This window comes from Myotis nattereri, assembly GCF_964212035.1.
Source record: "Myotis nattereri genome assembly, chromosome: 18".
In the NCBI taxonomy this organism is placed as follows: domain Eukaryota; kingdom Metazoa; phylum Chordata; class Mammalia; order Chiroptera; family Vespertilionidae; genus Myotis; species Myotis nattereri.
This window is the reverse complement of record NC_138093.1, coordinates 17,611,714-17,627,298: the sequence shown is the minus strand read 5'-3', so window position 1 is coordinate 17,627,298 and position 15,585 is coordinate 17,611,714. Positions and strand designations below refer to the sequence as shown.

Genomic DNA, 15,585 nt, shown 5'->3' with positions numbered 1-15,585 from the left:
ACCAGTGCAGCTAGCTGACCCCTCACCTACCGTCCTCCACCCAGAGGGCAAGGAGCTGGGGTGCGTGTGGGTAGATAGGTACATGAATAAAACGTGCACATTCGTCTCTGACCCCAGTTCCTGACCCAGAGCTCCTAAACTTCTCTGATTCTTGGGTGAGAAGAGCATCCTTTGCTCTAATGAGGTCCTTGGTGGGGTCCCGGATGGGAGCGAGTACCCAGAAAGGCCAAGCCATGGTTACACGCTGGGAGCCTTCAGTCCCAGGCCCCACCCTCTGGGAAAGGGAAGGGCTGGAAATTGAGTTATTAATCCATCATGCCTACACTGTGCAGCCTCCATAAGAATTTCAGGAGTACAGAGTTCTGAGAGCTTTCGGGTGGGTGAACAGAAGGTGCTGGGAGGGTGGCGTGCCCACAGAGGGCAGGAAGTTCCCAGCCCTTATGCACACCTAGCCCTGGGCATCTCTGTCATCTGGCTGTTCCTGAGTTGTGTCCTTTTATAATAAACTGGTGATCTGGGTAAACTGTTTTTTTCCCTGAGTTCTGTGAGCTGCTCTAGCAAATTATCAAACCTGAGAAGGGTGCTTATGGGAACCCACTCTGTTCACAGTGTGCTGGCACAGAGTTGAGATCATTCCTACCAAACCGACAGAAGGATCGAGCAAAGGCAAACCAGCAATCACAGCAGACTGTCCATACTGTGCTCCATCATCGGGGACCTCCTTCCCTAGAGAAAATCGTTCTCTCCATACCCAAAAGGACAAAAGGATGGTAGGGAATGAGAGGACTGGATAGAGTATTGGGTGAAGAGAAAAAAAATAGGCAAAGAGAAAAAAGCAGGAAATACAGTTCAGGTGTAACAGCTTCTTGAAAGAAGACCCTTTCCCTAAGGAGCTTGCTCACTCGTTAAGGCATCAGCGACTGGTGGGGTCTCCAACACTGAATTCTACCCAAGGGCACGGTATTGGAAGCAAAGGCAACCAACCAGTGTTACTGAAGAGGACAGCACAGGAAGAATGTTTTTATTTCCTCAGCTCTCCAGACAACGTCACCAGGCCGAAGGTCCCATGTAGCTGAGTATGAAACCAAGAAAAATACGAGGCTTAAAAAGTATTGTGGGTTCTATTTCGTCGATCTCTGGCAGGCCAGGAGCCCAAGGTCAGGCAGGCAGGAGGCTGAGAGGCCAGCGATCACACAATCTTCACAGTCTTGAGCATATCGGACAGGACATACGTGCCATCCCAACCCCTCCCTGGCTTCCGCAGGGTCTGCTCCAAGGCCTGGGCCATGTCCAAGAGCTCTGGTGTGGCAAGTTTCCGCTCGGGGTGCAGCTGACAGAACAGAATCTCGTTCACTTCCCCCTCGATGCGCCGGACATACAGGAGGGGGAACACCGCCTTGAGCCCACCCAGCACTGAGTCCTTTAGCCCCAAGTCTCGGCACACAAGGTTGAGGATAAAGACACCTGTAGGGTGGGAAGGAAAGAGTCAGAATGACCACACATCTGGTGACACGTGGAGACAAGGTACAGCTCTGAGGAAAATACCATTTCTGCCCCAGGGAGGCTGGGGGGGACTAAGACAGCACCAACAGCGACAGCCAGCTTGCAGAGAACATACGCACACAGAAGGCAGAATGAGGAAAGCATGGGAAATATGCAAACCAGAGGAAACGTCAGCCCACTTTCTTGCTCTCCTATGCTGCTAACCAATGGTTTCACCATTCTCCATGTCTCAGTTTCCCAAAGAATCACTTTGAGAAAGAAGTAACTAACACCCCCAAGAAAGAATGTACCAACTCCGCAGGGATGTTATGTTCTTGACAAACACCATGCAGTACTAACTAGCCAGGGATGGCCAAGGTCACCTGACAACAGCTAAGGTTCTAAGTCAACTCTGTTCACCACAGCACCATACACCAAATCAAAACATGGGGGCCGCAGACACATGACTCAGAGCCCCAGCTTTCGCCAGGACCTGGGCTGGAGTCCCAGCTGTTACCCTGGCCACCTTGGCAGGTCTCTTTACCTCGGTTTCCTCATCTGAAATGGGCTGCAATGACAATGAGATAAGATACTGCCTAGTCTGGGGCACGTGGGAGGAATGTGACTGGGAGCTAGCGTTGCCGTGGTGGTGGGAGTGGGAATGACTACAACCACTTTGTAAAACCGGCGGCAGCATCTGCGAAAGCTGAGCATACGCTTCACCTACCATCCAGCTATTACAGCCCTACGTACTAGTATATGCCCAACAGATCCGCCCACGTTTCACCAAAAGGCATCGTTCGAATGTTAATGGCAGCACTACTTACAGAAGCACCCAACAGCAAAGCAGCCCAACTACCAAGAGCAGAGGGGGAGCCTGAGCGCTACAGCCACACAATGACACTACACAGCAACGAAAGGAACAATGGAAACGCAATACTATGGATGAATCTCACAAGCATCGCGTTGAGTGAAAGAAAACAGAAACGTAAAGACTACCATCTGTATGATTATTGCATTTATATAGAACAAAAATGGGGAAGACTAGGGCGTGCTGGTAGAAATTAGGAGAGTGGTGATCCCAAAGAGGAGGTGAGAGGTGGACATCGGGGGCGCTGGAAATGCTGTGTGTTCAGTGCTGGTAAGTGGTTGTTCAAAGGAAGGAAATCGATCAAGTTACACATTTATGATATGCGCATTTTTCATTATAAAAAATGTATTTTTGAAGGACCCATCCCTCCCCCCTTCCTGACCTTTCGTTCTCATACCTTCAGGAGTCAAGATGCTCTTGACCTTCTGCAGGAAGGGCTGGTCCACAAATGCTGGGGGCGGACAGCTCATTCCCAGTGTTGGATCCTTACTGTCCACGTCAAACATTATCACGTCGTACTGAGGCCGTGCTGGGAAAGAGAAGCAAACTTTTTGTCTTTGTTGGATAAAATAAGGCTATTTACCTTCCTACGCTGCATCTCTCCTGTGACCTGTAGTGGGCGCAGGTGGCTGAGCCAGAAGGACAGCAGGGAGGATGTGCACTGACATCACCATCCAGAGGAATCGTCACCAAGGCTCTGCTGTGAGTAGCCCACCTTAAGGACGGGGCCTGGTCTCACCTTCTGGAGCCCATTCTGCAGGGCACTTACTTGGTTAAGAGTCTCTCTGTCCCAGTGGCTGTCAATCCTGACAGAACATTCGAGTCACCATGGGAAGCTTCTGAATACCTACAGAACCTGGGCTCCTTTCTTGGCCAGCTGAGTTGAAAACCTCCTGGGAGGCCTGGCATTTCTCTTCAGCTCCCCAAGTAATTATCAGTGCACTCAGAGCTGAGAATCACTGATCTGGACAAGCAGGGATCTAAGCCTTTAAGGGCTGACCTACCATATGCCTGGTACTGTTTTAAATGCTTCAAATGTTATTAGCTGTCTTGGGCCTGAGCCCCCAGAATGACTCTAGCCTCAGAGAGGGAACCTGTGAAACTCTTAATATGGTCAGCTTGCAGTTAAACTAAGGCAGCATCTGTCCATCTCAGCACCAAATACACTCATCCCAGCACCAAAATGTCATTCTGGTTTGCCACACCCTTACTGGAAGAGATTCTGGTCCAATGAGAACCAGGCATCAGTTACAGAACGAGCAGACCAGGAAATATGGGCCTGAGTCCCCCAGGTTCACTTAGGACTGAACCAACCTGACTTTTCCCCAAGGGACTCAGGCTCTGGAAAGCATGTCACCAGGAGCCTATCTATGAACTTGCAGAAGAATCAAGGGACCTCCTGCAGAACATGAATAGGACTTTTGTCCTAAGTCTGGGATATGAAATATTAGAACAAACAGAACCTTAAACCCAGCAGCTGGAGGGCTGTCGGGATCCCCACTGAGCAGCTTCTGCCTCAGGGCTTTTCAGCCTCGGCACTACTGACATTAGGGGTCAGACAATTCACTGTCGTCGGTGGCTGTGCTTTGCATCATAGGAAGTTCAGCAGCATCCTTGGTCTCTCCCACCAGATGCCAGAAGCACCCCTACCCAATGGTTATGACAACCAACACGTGCAGACACTGCCAAACGTCCGAGATTTGGAACCAGTGGTTGGCATGAATGCTGTTTTGCTCTATTTCTGGCTTCACTTCCAGCTGATTTTAGGAATAACACCTCCCAACACACCCCTCAACTGTTCTTCATCTTTCTTCACCCAGCTACATCCTGGAGGTTTCTTAAGGTGGTGAGGAGGTGTTAATGTTGCAGGGTCAAAAGAAAAGTCCACTGTCTGTTAGCGCCATCAGGTCAGGAAACAGTTCGTAGTACCCAGTGATGGCGAACCTATGACACGCGTGTCAGAGGTGACACGCGAACTCATTTTTTTGGTTGATTTTTCTTTGTTAAATGGCATTTAAGTATATAAAATAAATATCAAAAATGTACGTCTTTGTTTTACTATGGTTGCAAATATCAAAAAATTTCTATATATGACACGGCACCAGAGTTAAGTTAGGGTTTTTCAAAATGCTGACACGCCGAGCTCAAAAGGTTCGCCATCACTGTGCTAGACCCCAGCCCCTAGCACAGAACTAAGCATATGGTTGGCACTCTGTAGTTACTGAAAAAAATGTCAACAAATCAACAGGAAAAAGACTAGGATGGTGCTGATGCCACCCTCTCAGAGATGGAGTCTAGAGGCCCTCATAGGCCTGACAACCTTGGATCAATCTTCCCTTGACATCCCCCAAGTTCCCCAGTAGCAGTACCTTCTCTTCCCGCTAGGCTGGTAATATAGTCCAGGCCATCTGCAATGTGGACCTTCATCCGGTCGCTCTGGGAGAAGCCAAACCACTGGGTGGCCACTTCCAACATGGACGGGTCGATCTCCACAGCCTCGATATGGGACTTTGGGAAATGGTCGTGGACAAAGAGGGGGAGGCTGCCCCCGCCCAGGCCTACCACCAACAAAGCCAGCGGGGTCTCTGTAATATAGGAAGAAAGCATCATTTTACTATCGGCTCACTGGAAAGTTTGGTACCAGCCTCAGGAGGGCAAAAGAGGGAGTGAAATTGTTGGCTCTGCCCAGGGGATACCAGATTTAGGGGTCTGGCCTCCCTGTCTCATCCCAAAATTTAGGAGTTAATTTGACATCTGAAAACTCAATCCTGGCCTCACAATCCTTCTCTTTACAAATCCAGAAGATGACCAGTGTGTTATTGTAGCCCCTTAAAAATCCCAAAGCACTCGTCACCAAGAGTCCCCACCATAAGCCTTATTGGATCCCTCTACAAAATGGGGGTCTACAATGGCCAACACCTGGTTCATGATCAAAAGGCAGTGGATTCCACATAGATCAACGCCACAATGGGCCAACGGACACACGCAGGGACTGTGAGTGAGGACGGCTCTAACGCAGACAGAAATATGTGGTGGTCACCACTGTGGTCAGATCCGAACCTGTCATTAGTGAGAAGGCTGACTGCACTGCCTGTAGTATGGGTTTTTAAGTAGGACTTCAAGCTAGAAACATATAATGCATTACAGAAAAGCCAGAAATTCTCCTTAAGTGCAAAGGCATTTCTCTGGAGACATGGTTTTTATTTATTTTTATTTTTTAAATGTGTTTTTATTGGGGGGGGGAGGGGAGAGAGAAACATCAATGTAAGACAGAAACATTGATCAGCTGCCCCCCTGCACACCTCCTACTGGGGATTGGGCCTGCAACCCAGGTATGTGCCCTGACCAACCAGGAATCGAACCAGTGCCCTTTCGGTGCACGGGACAATGCTCAACCAACGGAGCCATACCAGCCAGGGCCCAGAGACATGGTTTTTAAAGGCTCCATCTGGTTACGTGGGTATATAAATATGTGAGAATTCATCAAACTGAACAGCTGAAGATCTGTGTACTTTACCTATCTCCCTGGATGTACTTCACACCTTAATTTTTAAATAAATGAGTGGGGGAAAAACTTCAGACTTTGACATGTATGACCATTTCAACATGACAACTTCAATGTGAGGAAAAAGTTATCTGGATGTTCGTTAACTTAGAAGCAGGTTGGGAATGAGAAAGATATGAATGTTTATGCTTTTGCCGGTCTGTGATCATTGCTCTTATTCACAAGCAGCTCCTTTGATTAGCTGTCATCTCCCACGCTCCTCCCTGTGGGAAGCAGTGACAACCCTCACCTAGGAGCAGCTCGGGGTTTCTCAGCAAGGCCAGGCCGGCGATCATGGCTTTGTGGTGTTCACAGCACAGGTAGCTCTTATCGATGGACTGCCCCGGAGCTGCAGGGGGCTCCTCTGGAGTACCAGCCGGCCACTGCTTCTTCCTGTCCTTTTTCCGCTTCTTCTGGGCTAAATGAAGAGAGACAATGAAGTCCTATGCTTAGTCCACTGGTCCGCAGAGAGCAAAGCACCAGGGGCAGTGGGCTGCAGCTGACTTGATCTCACTCACAAACCCAAGCATTAAATGTGCAGGAATTTGAACTGGTTACATGTCAGAGTCTGAAAAGGAAAGTGGTAAAGATATACCCCAAAGCCTGGGAAAACTCAACTTAGGAGTCCTGGTACCTCTCCTAGGAGAAATATAAGGCCACTAACAGAATCTTCATAAATTCTTGTAGGGAAGGACTTACAATTACCTCCTCTATGTCAATTGCTATCCTAGGGTTTTTACTCTTTGAGCTCCTATAACAGCCCTTTAATTCCAATTACTGGCAGAGAGAACACATGAGAATCTGAAGAGTTAATTAGGTCCAGCAACAGTAGGTAGTGCCGCCTGGATATGAACTTGGGACTGCTTATCTCCAATGCCTATCATCTTTCTACTGTACCTGGATTTGAACCCGGGACTGTCTCCAATGCCTATCATCTTTCTACTGTACCATTCAGACAGCAGAAATGGCTCACCTCACAGAGCCCTGTTGAATTAGTACCCAGACGTATGTGGAACTTATAAAGCAATTGGCTTTTAAACTAAAGGCATTAAAGTGATGATCATGTTTACTTGGTAATCCATTAGCCCTGCTCCTTATCATTTCACAGCCAGGCTTGGCTCAAGAACAGAACACAGACCTCTATTCCGCTTATGGCCACTCACACCCTAAGACCCCAAGTGGTCTAAGAGGACAACCCACTTGGCCATGTGCCTCTGGTCACAGGTACCCAGGTCGGTCTTACATCTCGGCCACACTCCCAGGTCCTTCTGACCACCCGAAATCAAGAGTCCACGCTGTGTCCATTTGGGTCCCACTAATGTGCCGCTGACACCTCACCTTTGTGAGACACACCCTTCAGCAATCTGGCTTCTGACTGCACCACGTTCCTGTTGCTGAGAAAGATGAGCCGTCGGAAGTAGCACTTGTCATCCCCCTGCACGTCCTCGATGACGTAGTCGCCACTCAAGGGGCTGCAGTCTTGGTGCTGAATGGTCCGCACCCCGATGTCCCCACCCACGGACAGGAAAGGCACCTGAAGGTACAGCAAAGATGTGGTCAAACCACCAGCTCAGCTAAGAAACGTGAGAAAGTAGAACCCCTTCCCTGTGTATATCTGAGGAATCCAGGCCTTGCTTCTGGGCAGCAGAACTCCACAGGTGTGCCCTTCTGTTCCAGTTCCTCTCTGGGGCCTTTGACTTGATTTCATTAAGGCTTAATTTACCTTTCTGAAAACTAACCGATCCCCCCAAAACCATTATAAAATGCATTTGGTTCTCCCCAAAGAAAAATAGGAGTTTCTCAAGATTAATCCTCAAAAGCACTTTCAACAATCCAGGACAATCAAAGCCAGAGAGAACCCTTGAGAAGAGACCATAATTATAAAAGAAGGGGATGAGATAACGAAATCCAGGGGAAAGCACCCACTCCAAACATGAAGAGATATCTCCCTTCCCTTAGGCATTCTCATCCTTTTCTCCCATTATTCTAAACAGGAGAAAAAAATTAAAAGAAAAATACATTTCTCCCCTAAACCTTTCTCTTTCCTCTTCCAGTCTTTACATCTGTTGTTTTTCAAAGACCTACATGAATATTTACTAATCACCAGGGATTCCTGACTTGGCAGAGACGTAGGCACTGATGAGAGAAGGTCACAAAGAACCTCCCACAGGAGCTGGGTCTCTCTGATGGGCACTGACCAAGTCTACCAGGCAGACTCAATACATTCTCCCGTGGGCAGAATCCAGGCTGGGAATCGGGAGCCTATTCCTTTTTTCAGGTCTGTTACTACAGCACCCAGCCTCCAGGTACCTTGGCTTTTCCCTCTGTCAAGAAGGATAAAGTCACCTGCCCATTACCCTGCCTTGGGACCAGGATGGCATCAGACAGACCATGTCAACTGTTAAGTCCATATCACCACTTTGGCAAAAAACCTCCAGTTTCCTTCCCAGTAAAACACCAGGCCGGCAATGCTCATATCCTGAAAGTACCCACTTACCCTCAGATAATGATGGCTCTAAGAAGCAAAAGGGGCAGGGTGGGCTAGAAGGAGTCATTGGGGGAATAAAAGGAACATTTTTAATACTTTCAACAATAAAGATTAAAAAAAAAAAGCAGCAAAAGGGTCAAGAGAGTCTTGTGCACAAGTGAGGAAATAGACACACAGTCCAAGTCATTCACAGAATGAAGAGCTGGAGCCTGCAAGAGCTGGAGCATCTCCTTCGTGCCATCTCTGTGGGTCCGAGAGGACCCCCCAACCCCAGACCCAGATGTGCCTGTGGGTCTCAATATCGGCAACCGCTGGCCTTCCTCACACTGCCTGGGCAAAGGAATGTGACTGATGCCCACTCAGCTCTTAGCTGCTGACATGTCCTCCAGGAGCCGACTACGGTCACAGACCCTGCCCTAGCTTCTTTCAGGACACCCTCTGCCTTCCCGGCTGCTAGTGTGACTTCTCCAGAGACCTGTGAAAGCTGCTGCCCGAGCTTCCTTACCTGCTGCTGGGCGGGCATCCCGGCCGGGGCCAACTCCATAACTCTGGCCGATAGCTCGGCCTGGATGCTGTCCATGCCTTCGTACTGCTGACCTCGGTGCAGGGCCACTGTGATCAGCCTCCTGAAGCCAGCACTGGCCGCCAGCTGCTTCCGGCCCTCCTCCATGCCAAAGAGCCACTCGGTCTCCCGACCCTGGGGGACTGGAAACAGGCGCCTGGTGACAGGGAGTCCCGGGAAGAGTGTTCAAGCCCACTACCGATATGACCACATGGCAGAGAGCCAGGCCCTGCCCAGGCCCAGAATCCCTTCCAACTGTGACCCACTGGGGGGCTACGAGTCCCTGGAGCACAAGGCCCAGAGAAAAGCTGCCATCAGACATGAGGCAGGACCAAGGGTGAATAAGAAGTGTGAGCACGCGTGCAAGGGAAAAAATAGCAATACTACCAACACTTACTACATACCAGGCATTATTCCAAGCAGTTAACAAATAGAAACACATAGAATCTTCACAATAGCCCGGGATGCAGGTAGTATTATTAGTCCCATTGTATAAATGAGGAAACTGAGACCGAAGTTACATTATTTGCCCAAGGTCACAGAGCTAATAAATGGCAAAGGTGGAACTCAAACCCAGGCAGTCCAGCCCCAGACTCCATGCTCACGTCCAGGGCACATGTTTGCTCCCACAGGTGCAGGTAGGATGATGGAATACTTGGAAAAATGGTGCAGTCATCTGGAAACAAGTGGCCAGCATGACCATATCGACACCTTGCATTTATCTAAAATATTCTATTTTTGAAAGCATTCTCTCATATTCTCTTTTTTTTATCATTATTAATGCACTAGTAAATCTGGTATCGTTTACCCCTTTCAATAATAACACTAGTGTCCATAGAGCAGCTATCATGTGCCAGGCACCTTCCTAAGAGCTTTGACACTTCTCACAACTAAACAAGGTAGTTATGATGTCACTTATGAATGAGGAAACTGAGTCTCAGAAAACAAATAACATGTCCAATGTCACATCACCAAGATGTGACTGGGACAGAACTGGAACCCAAATCATCTGGTTCCAGAGCTGACCTTTTTTAGCCACTGCTCTGTACTGTCTCTCTAATTCAGCAGAGAAACACAGCAATTTCCCCAGGTCCCACAGCTTAAAGGCTACAGACCTGAGACTGGACAGCTCCCACCACTGGACGTTACAAAGTAACTACCATCTCTACAGTGTGTGACGTGCCTAAATGCATCTGTATTACTTCTCTCCTTCTTATCAACCCCATTCTCCCACTTCACCAAGGCTTTGCGATGGAAGATGAGAAGAAATAAGCTTCAAATCTAAGGTAGCTGGAGAGCTGCTATTGTTTTTCCCTCATGCCTTGGCTAGTCTAACCTCTGAAAGTACCATCCCTGCAAGATGAAACCAGCCAAGGCATACCCATCCACCAAAGCCCCAGCCCAGCCCTTCCAGGGAAGAGAGGGACCAATCCCAACTCACTGATGAAAATGGCAAAATGATTGTCCCGCGATGGTTTCACGGTGGGGCTGTCCACCACGTGGAGGGTGTAGCGTGGCTCCCCCGTGTCCCCATTGCACAAGTCCAGGGACACATTCCCCAGCCCGGCCTTGCGGTACAGCTGGCTACACAGCCAGGCATACTGCTGACGCTCCCGCACCGCCTCGGCCAGCCGCTCAGCACTCTCCAGCCGCACAGGCTTGCCCTGCTCCTGAGCACACAGCTCGAGGATCTGAAGGGCAGAGCCAGGGATTGGCCTGAACTTGGTCATGATGAAGGCAAAGACAGGCAGGGGAAACCGAGGCTCTGCTTCCAACACCTGGTCCTGGCTGCTGGCCACCTGATGCACCCTGACCATCCACCCCTCCCTGGAGAAGTGACCCACTGCTTTCTTCAGGACGTGAGCCTGAGCCAGGGAGATGCAGAGGTAGCGACCGCCCACCTGCAGGACACGGCCAACCTCAGCCAGCATCCTGTCCACCTGTTGCAGGGTCTTCTCCTCCTCATCTGTCAGGACAGCATCCAGGGTGCCCTTGTCCAGCACCACCTGGAAAGAGGCATCAGGAAACTCCATCTGTGTCATGTCCATCTTCAAGAAGCTCATCTGGGGCCGTCGGTTGGCATTGCGTTCCTTCATTTGCTTGATGACAACCTCACTGATGTCAATGTTCACAATATCCTGATAGCCCACATCGTACAGCTGCTCGCTGAGCTCTGAGTTACCACACCCAATCACCAGCACCTGGGGGGGGAACCGAGAGGATGGAGGTGACTAAGGCAAAGGAATGAGCTTCGCATGTGTTGAGGAATCAAGTCTCACCTTGGCCGCTGCATGTTTTCAGAAGGGGAAGACGCTGTTGTCACAGAAGAGAGCACCGTTACAGAGCTGGTTCTAGGCTCCATCTTAAAACACCTCTGATTAGAGGACTCACTAGTGAAAATCACATTCAGCGACAGCCATGCAGGTTATGTGACAATGGGCTTTCCGTATTACAGAAACAAACTAATCATGGTTGTGCTTTTCTCTGAATCAGGCATTTTTTACTCAAGAACTGGTAGGAAGTCACAGAATCCAAATGCAGTAAGTAGTTACAGTTGAAATCTCCTATCTGTTTCACTGTTGAAAACCCAGTTCTGGCATCATCCTATTCCACTCATGCCTTTGGCTCCTCCTCATGATATCCTGGTATTTTCTGAAGCTGAACTTAAATACACAAGTTGTTGCCTCCTGCTCTGTGCAGCAACCTCCCATCAATCCTTCAAAATACTGCCCGGATGTCACCATCACTGGGAAAGCATGGAATACACAATGAGAAGTGCCTGAACTTTGGAGCTTGATGGGCCAGAGTTTAAACCTCCATGTGGCCACTTACTACATGTAAGATCTTAGGACCTCAGAGCCTTATTTACCCATCTGTATAATGTGTGTACACCACGCACCTCACAGAGTTTATTATGAGAATTCAACTACCAAACACACACGCACACACACACAGCACAAGGCTTGGTGCTTAAAACTTCCTTAAAGCTCTCTACCCTCCTCCCTTCCCTACCTCCAGTCAGTACAAGCCCGCCTCTGTCAAAACTCCTCTTACCGTACTTACCACTTTTCTCTTCGGGATTGTGCCCAGGGCATTCTATCTTAGTGCTCTGGTAGCTGAAGGGCTGAGCACGCTGCCTGAAATTCAGTGGGCCCCGCTACAATTACTGGATAACAGACTTGTGTATCAGTGAAACAGGGCTAGTGCCTTCTCCACAAAGATGCTGTGAGAGAAACGCACACTTTATTCTCTAGGAGGCCACATCTAGGTGGAGTTACTAAAAAAAGTGACTCTTCCAGTGGGGTTATTCATCGAAGAATGAGCTGGGGCGGGAAGTCTTTTATCTCAAACCTTTAAAAGAATATTTTTAACTGCCTTTCAGCCAGAATGATGCATGAAATCCTGAAATTATGGGCCCAATTAGGGCTCCCACGCCTGTCCCTGTTTACCGTGTGCAGGATAACCTGGAAGGCAGTTCCCACCTTCCCGAACGAACACACACACACATACACATTCATTCTCATTCATCCTCTGTCCCTCTCCCTCTCCCGCCCCCCCCCACCCCCACCCCCCCGCTCGCTCTCTCTCTCAGCGGCCAGGCCGCGCTTACCTTTTCCCGGGGCTTCATGTATTTGTGCAGCACCCCGCACAGTTCCAGGTAAGTTCCATACCACTCGAAAGCTTTCTTTCCGCGCTGCTGGAAGAACTTCTCCCAATAGTCAACGGAGCCAAACTCCTTGGAGCTCTTAGGTAAGAGATTCATACTTCCACTCCGCAGCTGCGTCTTCCAGACTGTCCCACCCGGTGTAAGGGAGGTACCAACGGAGGGGCTTTCCCTCACGCTGGCTCCGCTCCGGGACACTTCAATGGGCTTCCTTTCCACAGACAAGCAGCCACGTTGATCTCTTCCCCATTCAAAACCCAAAGGAAGGACCCTTACATGTGAACCGCACGCGCGAGACGCTGAACGTAACGCGCTCGCCCTGGACTCCGCGCCCACAGCCCCTGCCACATGCGGAGCACCGCTCCTTCTCAGAGCTTGATTTCAGAACCGGCAATCATATCCGGGTGCGAGGCCTCGCAATTGGTCGACCGCCCAGACCTCCCAGGATCTCATTGGTCACTGATTTTTGTTCCTGGCACCTCACTGGCTGCGATGGGCTCGCCTCACGCAGGCGCCGAGCGTTTGTTTATGTGAGGCGGAAGTAGGCGGGCCCGGGGATGGGGGCGGAAGTGGCCAGTTCCCTGGAACCCAGGCTGGGGTCCGAACCCCGAGAGAGGGCAGGTTCCTGGGGCCCTGTGTTCGCTGCGTCACCAGTTCTTACCATGAGCCACATAGGAACTGAGCACTCATAATTGAGGTAAAGCTCCAATTCATAAAAAAAGAAATAAAAAGTTCTGTGACAGTAAATCCAGCCAGACCTCCTCTAAGTATGAGATTTGATTCCCAGGAGTCTCTGCGTTCAGTAGGTTCCTTCTCTGTCACGTGGACATCTGCAGGCGCACCAGTTTCCTGACAACACATAGACTAGTAGGCAGTTAGTTCACTTTTATAGGGAAAACTAAGGGCATAGCAGTTGTTTGCCTTTCGGACCACTGGGCAATAACTGAAATTAAAAAGCCAGGAAAGATGAGGGAATGTTGCCAACGGCCATGGCCTGTGCCTAGTGCATGGGCCCTATACGTGAGGCCCGTCACAAAGCCTCCTTTTGGATCCCGACTGGATACTGGGAGAGATTACAGTGTTTTCGCCATCATTTCATGATAAACTTCAATTCCATTGTAGGAAAAGGGGGAAAAGCCTGGAAAACAAGTTGTTTTCCTCCTAAACTCTAGCACTTGGCACATCTACCACAAACATCTTAAGCATCCCATTTGATGGGATGTTCTCTACACTCAGTCCATAATACAATATTTTCTGCCACCAAAAACGTTTAAAACAGCATTTAATAAACAAAAATTATGTAGGTGCTCTACCCTCAGTACAACTTCAATTTCTTGCTGAAAATGGTAATATATCAAAGTGAATAAATTGATCCGTCAGATATGTGACAGGTATTCTGTTAGACTCTGGGGATATAAATATGGTAAATAGTGCTTGCTGTCCTCCAAGAACAAATAATTCAAGTCAGTGAGACCGGAACCTCGTTCTGACGTGTGTGTGTTTTTCAGAGAAGATAGAAGAGGGAGAGGTAGAAACATCAATGATGAGAGAGAATCATTGATCAGCTGCCTCCTGCCCGCTCCCTACTGGGGATCCAGCCCAGGACCCAGGAATGTGCCCTGACCAGGAATGGAACCATGACCTCCTAGTTCATAGGTTGGCGCACAACCACTGAGCCACACCAGCCGGCCCATTCTGACTTGTAAGTCCAGTGTTGTTTATCTTCTTCCAGGCTTACTTCTGTATCTGATTTAAATTAACTGTAGAATGACATTTTCTAAGCTTTCAGAAATGTTGGGCATAGTCAAAGGGGCTTTGTTAAAAGGGTGAGGCTTACATTACCCTTCCTCTAACTAATTACACCAAAATGGTTGGCAAAACTAAAGAATTACGGTGTTTAAAAAAAAAAGTTTATTCATAGAAGCTCCTCAATGGCATGCCAATACAGCTCAATAATCATATTGCCTTCAGTTGTCGTGTAAGAAGGATGGAGGCCATAATTGGCGAAACTCTAATTGGCTACCAGAACAGGAAAGCACCCCATAACAAGCAGATATACAGATATAAAATCAACTGTAGATGAAAAAGCAAACACTTCTGATGTCTGGGGTAGTCTCACCATCAAGCCCAGGCAGAAAAACTATACGAAGTTTCCCTTCCAGGTGGACCCTTTCAATCCAAGTCGGTCTGAGCCTGAGTAGTAGTCGATTGTGAATCTACACCCAGGCTTTCAGAAGCTTCAATTCATATCCCAAGCCAGTTAAATCAGAATTTCAGAATTGTGTTTGGGTATCAGTCATTTTTAAAGCTTCTCAGGTGATTCAACTCTACAAAATTAACTCGAGAGTGCCCTCGCCAAGCTATCGTTCAATTAGTTACAGTGTGTTTGATTTAAATATGCACCAAGTTAAAACACTTATCAACAAATAGAGGACCCATAGGTACTAAGTAAAAAAGACGTGTAGCAAACAAATGATGGGGTGGGGGAAGAGGTGTAAACAACCCAGCTGGGGTGTGTGGGAGGAATGAATAAACGAAACAAATTTTGGATTCCTATGCCCAGCTACTGAAGGTTTAAGATGCTACTAACTTGGAGGGTGGAGGTCTGGGAGGAGGGAATAAGTGGAATGGCTTTGCAAGGGTGATTTCCCTCCTGCAGCCCAAGGGCTCCTGTGTCTACCTAGTATGCCTGAACCTGGTTATTTCAGGTCAGAACTCTAAAGGATGCAGGTGAAGGTCCACCCTCCTTTTCTCCTCGGCTTCCTTCCAAAGGTCTCATCAGCCTCACCCCGACTGCCTCCGCCTCCCCCCAACACCACGCCGGGTCGGAATGGAACCTCGGGAACCAGTTATTCCTCCCTTAAAGCGCCTCGTAACCCTAGAGATCCGGATCGGACGCAGCACCTGCCGGATCCTCCCTCTCCGGGTAGAGAGAGGCAGGGCGGAATCGACTTCTTCGGCGATCGCCGCGGCC

At 49.0% G+C, this 15,585-nt stretch overlaps 1 protein-coding gene across 3 annotated transcripts; it reads right to left on the bottom strand.

Moving 5' to 3' along the window:
* Window positions 1-985: 985 nt before the first annotated feature.
* On the bottom strand, window positions 986-13,000 carry METTL13 (methyltransferase 13, eEF1A N-terminus and K55). Of its 3 annotated transcripts, none has more exons than XM_081113200.1 (8): window positions 12,558-13,000; window positions 10,389-11,148; window positions 8,891-9,090; window positions 7,236-7,431; window positions 6,148-6,315; window positions 4,723-4,938; window positions 2,751-2,882; window positions 986-1,464 (listed from the first exon to the last, which is right to left on the bottom strand). In XM_081113200.1, exons 1-8 carry the CDS (start codon window positions 12,708-12,710, stop codon window positions 1,190-1,192), a joined length of 2,100 nt encoding a protein of 699 aa, XP_080969326.1. In that variant the 5' UTR covers window positions 12,711-13,000; the 3' UTR covers window positions 986-1,189. The 3 variants fall into 3 exon arrangements, with proteins under 3 accessions (XP_080969326.1, XP_080969328.1, XP_080969327.1); XM_081113202.1 differs by having other exon boundaries at window positions 10,849-11,148; window positions 12,558-12,981; XM_081113201.1 differs by lacking the exon at window positions 6,148-6,315 and having other exon boundaries at window positions 12,558-12,994.
* Window positions 13,001-15,585: the final 2,585 nt, after the last annotated feature.

Excerpts from the sequence above, each read along its gene's own strand:
- METTL13 (XM_081113200.1), bottom strand. The coding sequence starts at position 12,710 with ATGAATCTCTTACCTAAGAGCTCCAAGGAGTTTGGCTCCGTTGACTAT. Across the intron at positions 9,091-10,388 it reads TCATTTTGCCATTTTCATCA|TCCCCCAGGGTCGGGAGACC; the intron begins GTGAGTTGGGAT and ends GCCTGTTTCCAG. Across the intron at positions 7,432-8,890 it reads GGATGCCCGCCCAGCAGCAG|GTGCCTTTCCTGTCCGTGGG; the intron begins GTAAGGAAGCTC and ends CTGTACCTTCAG.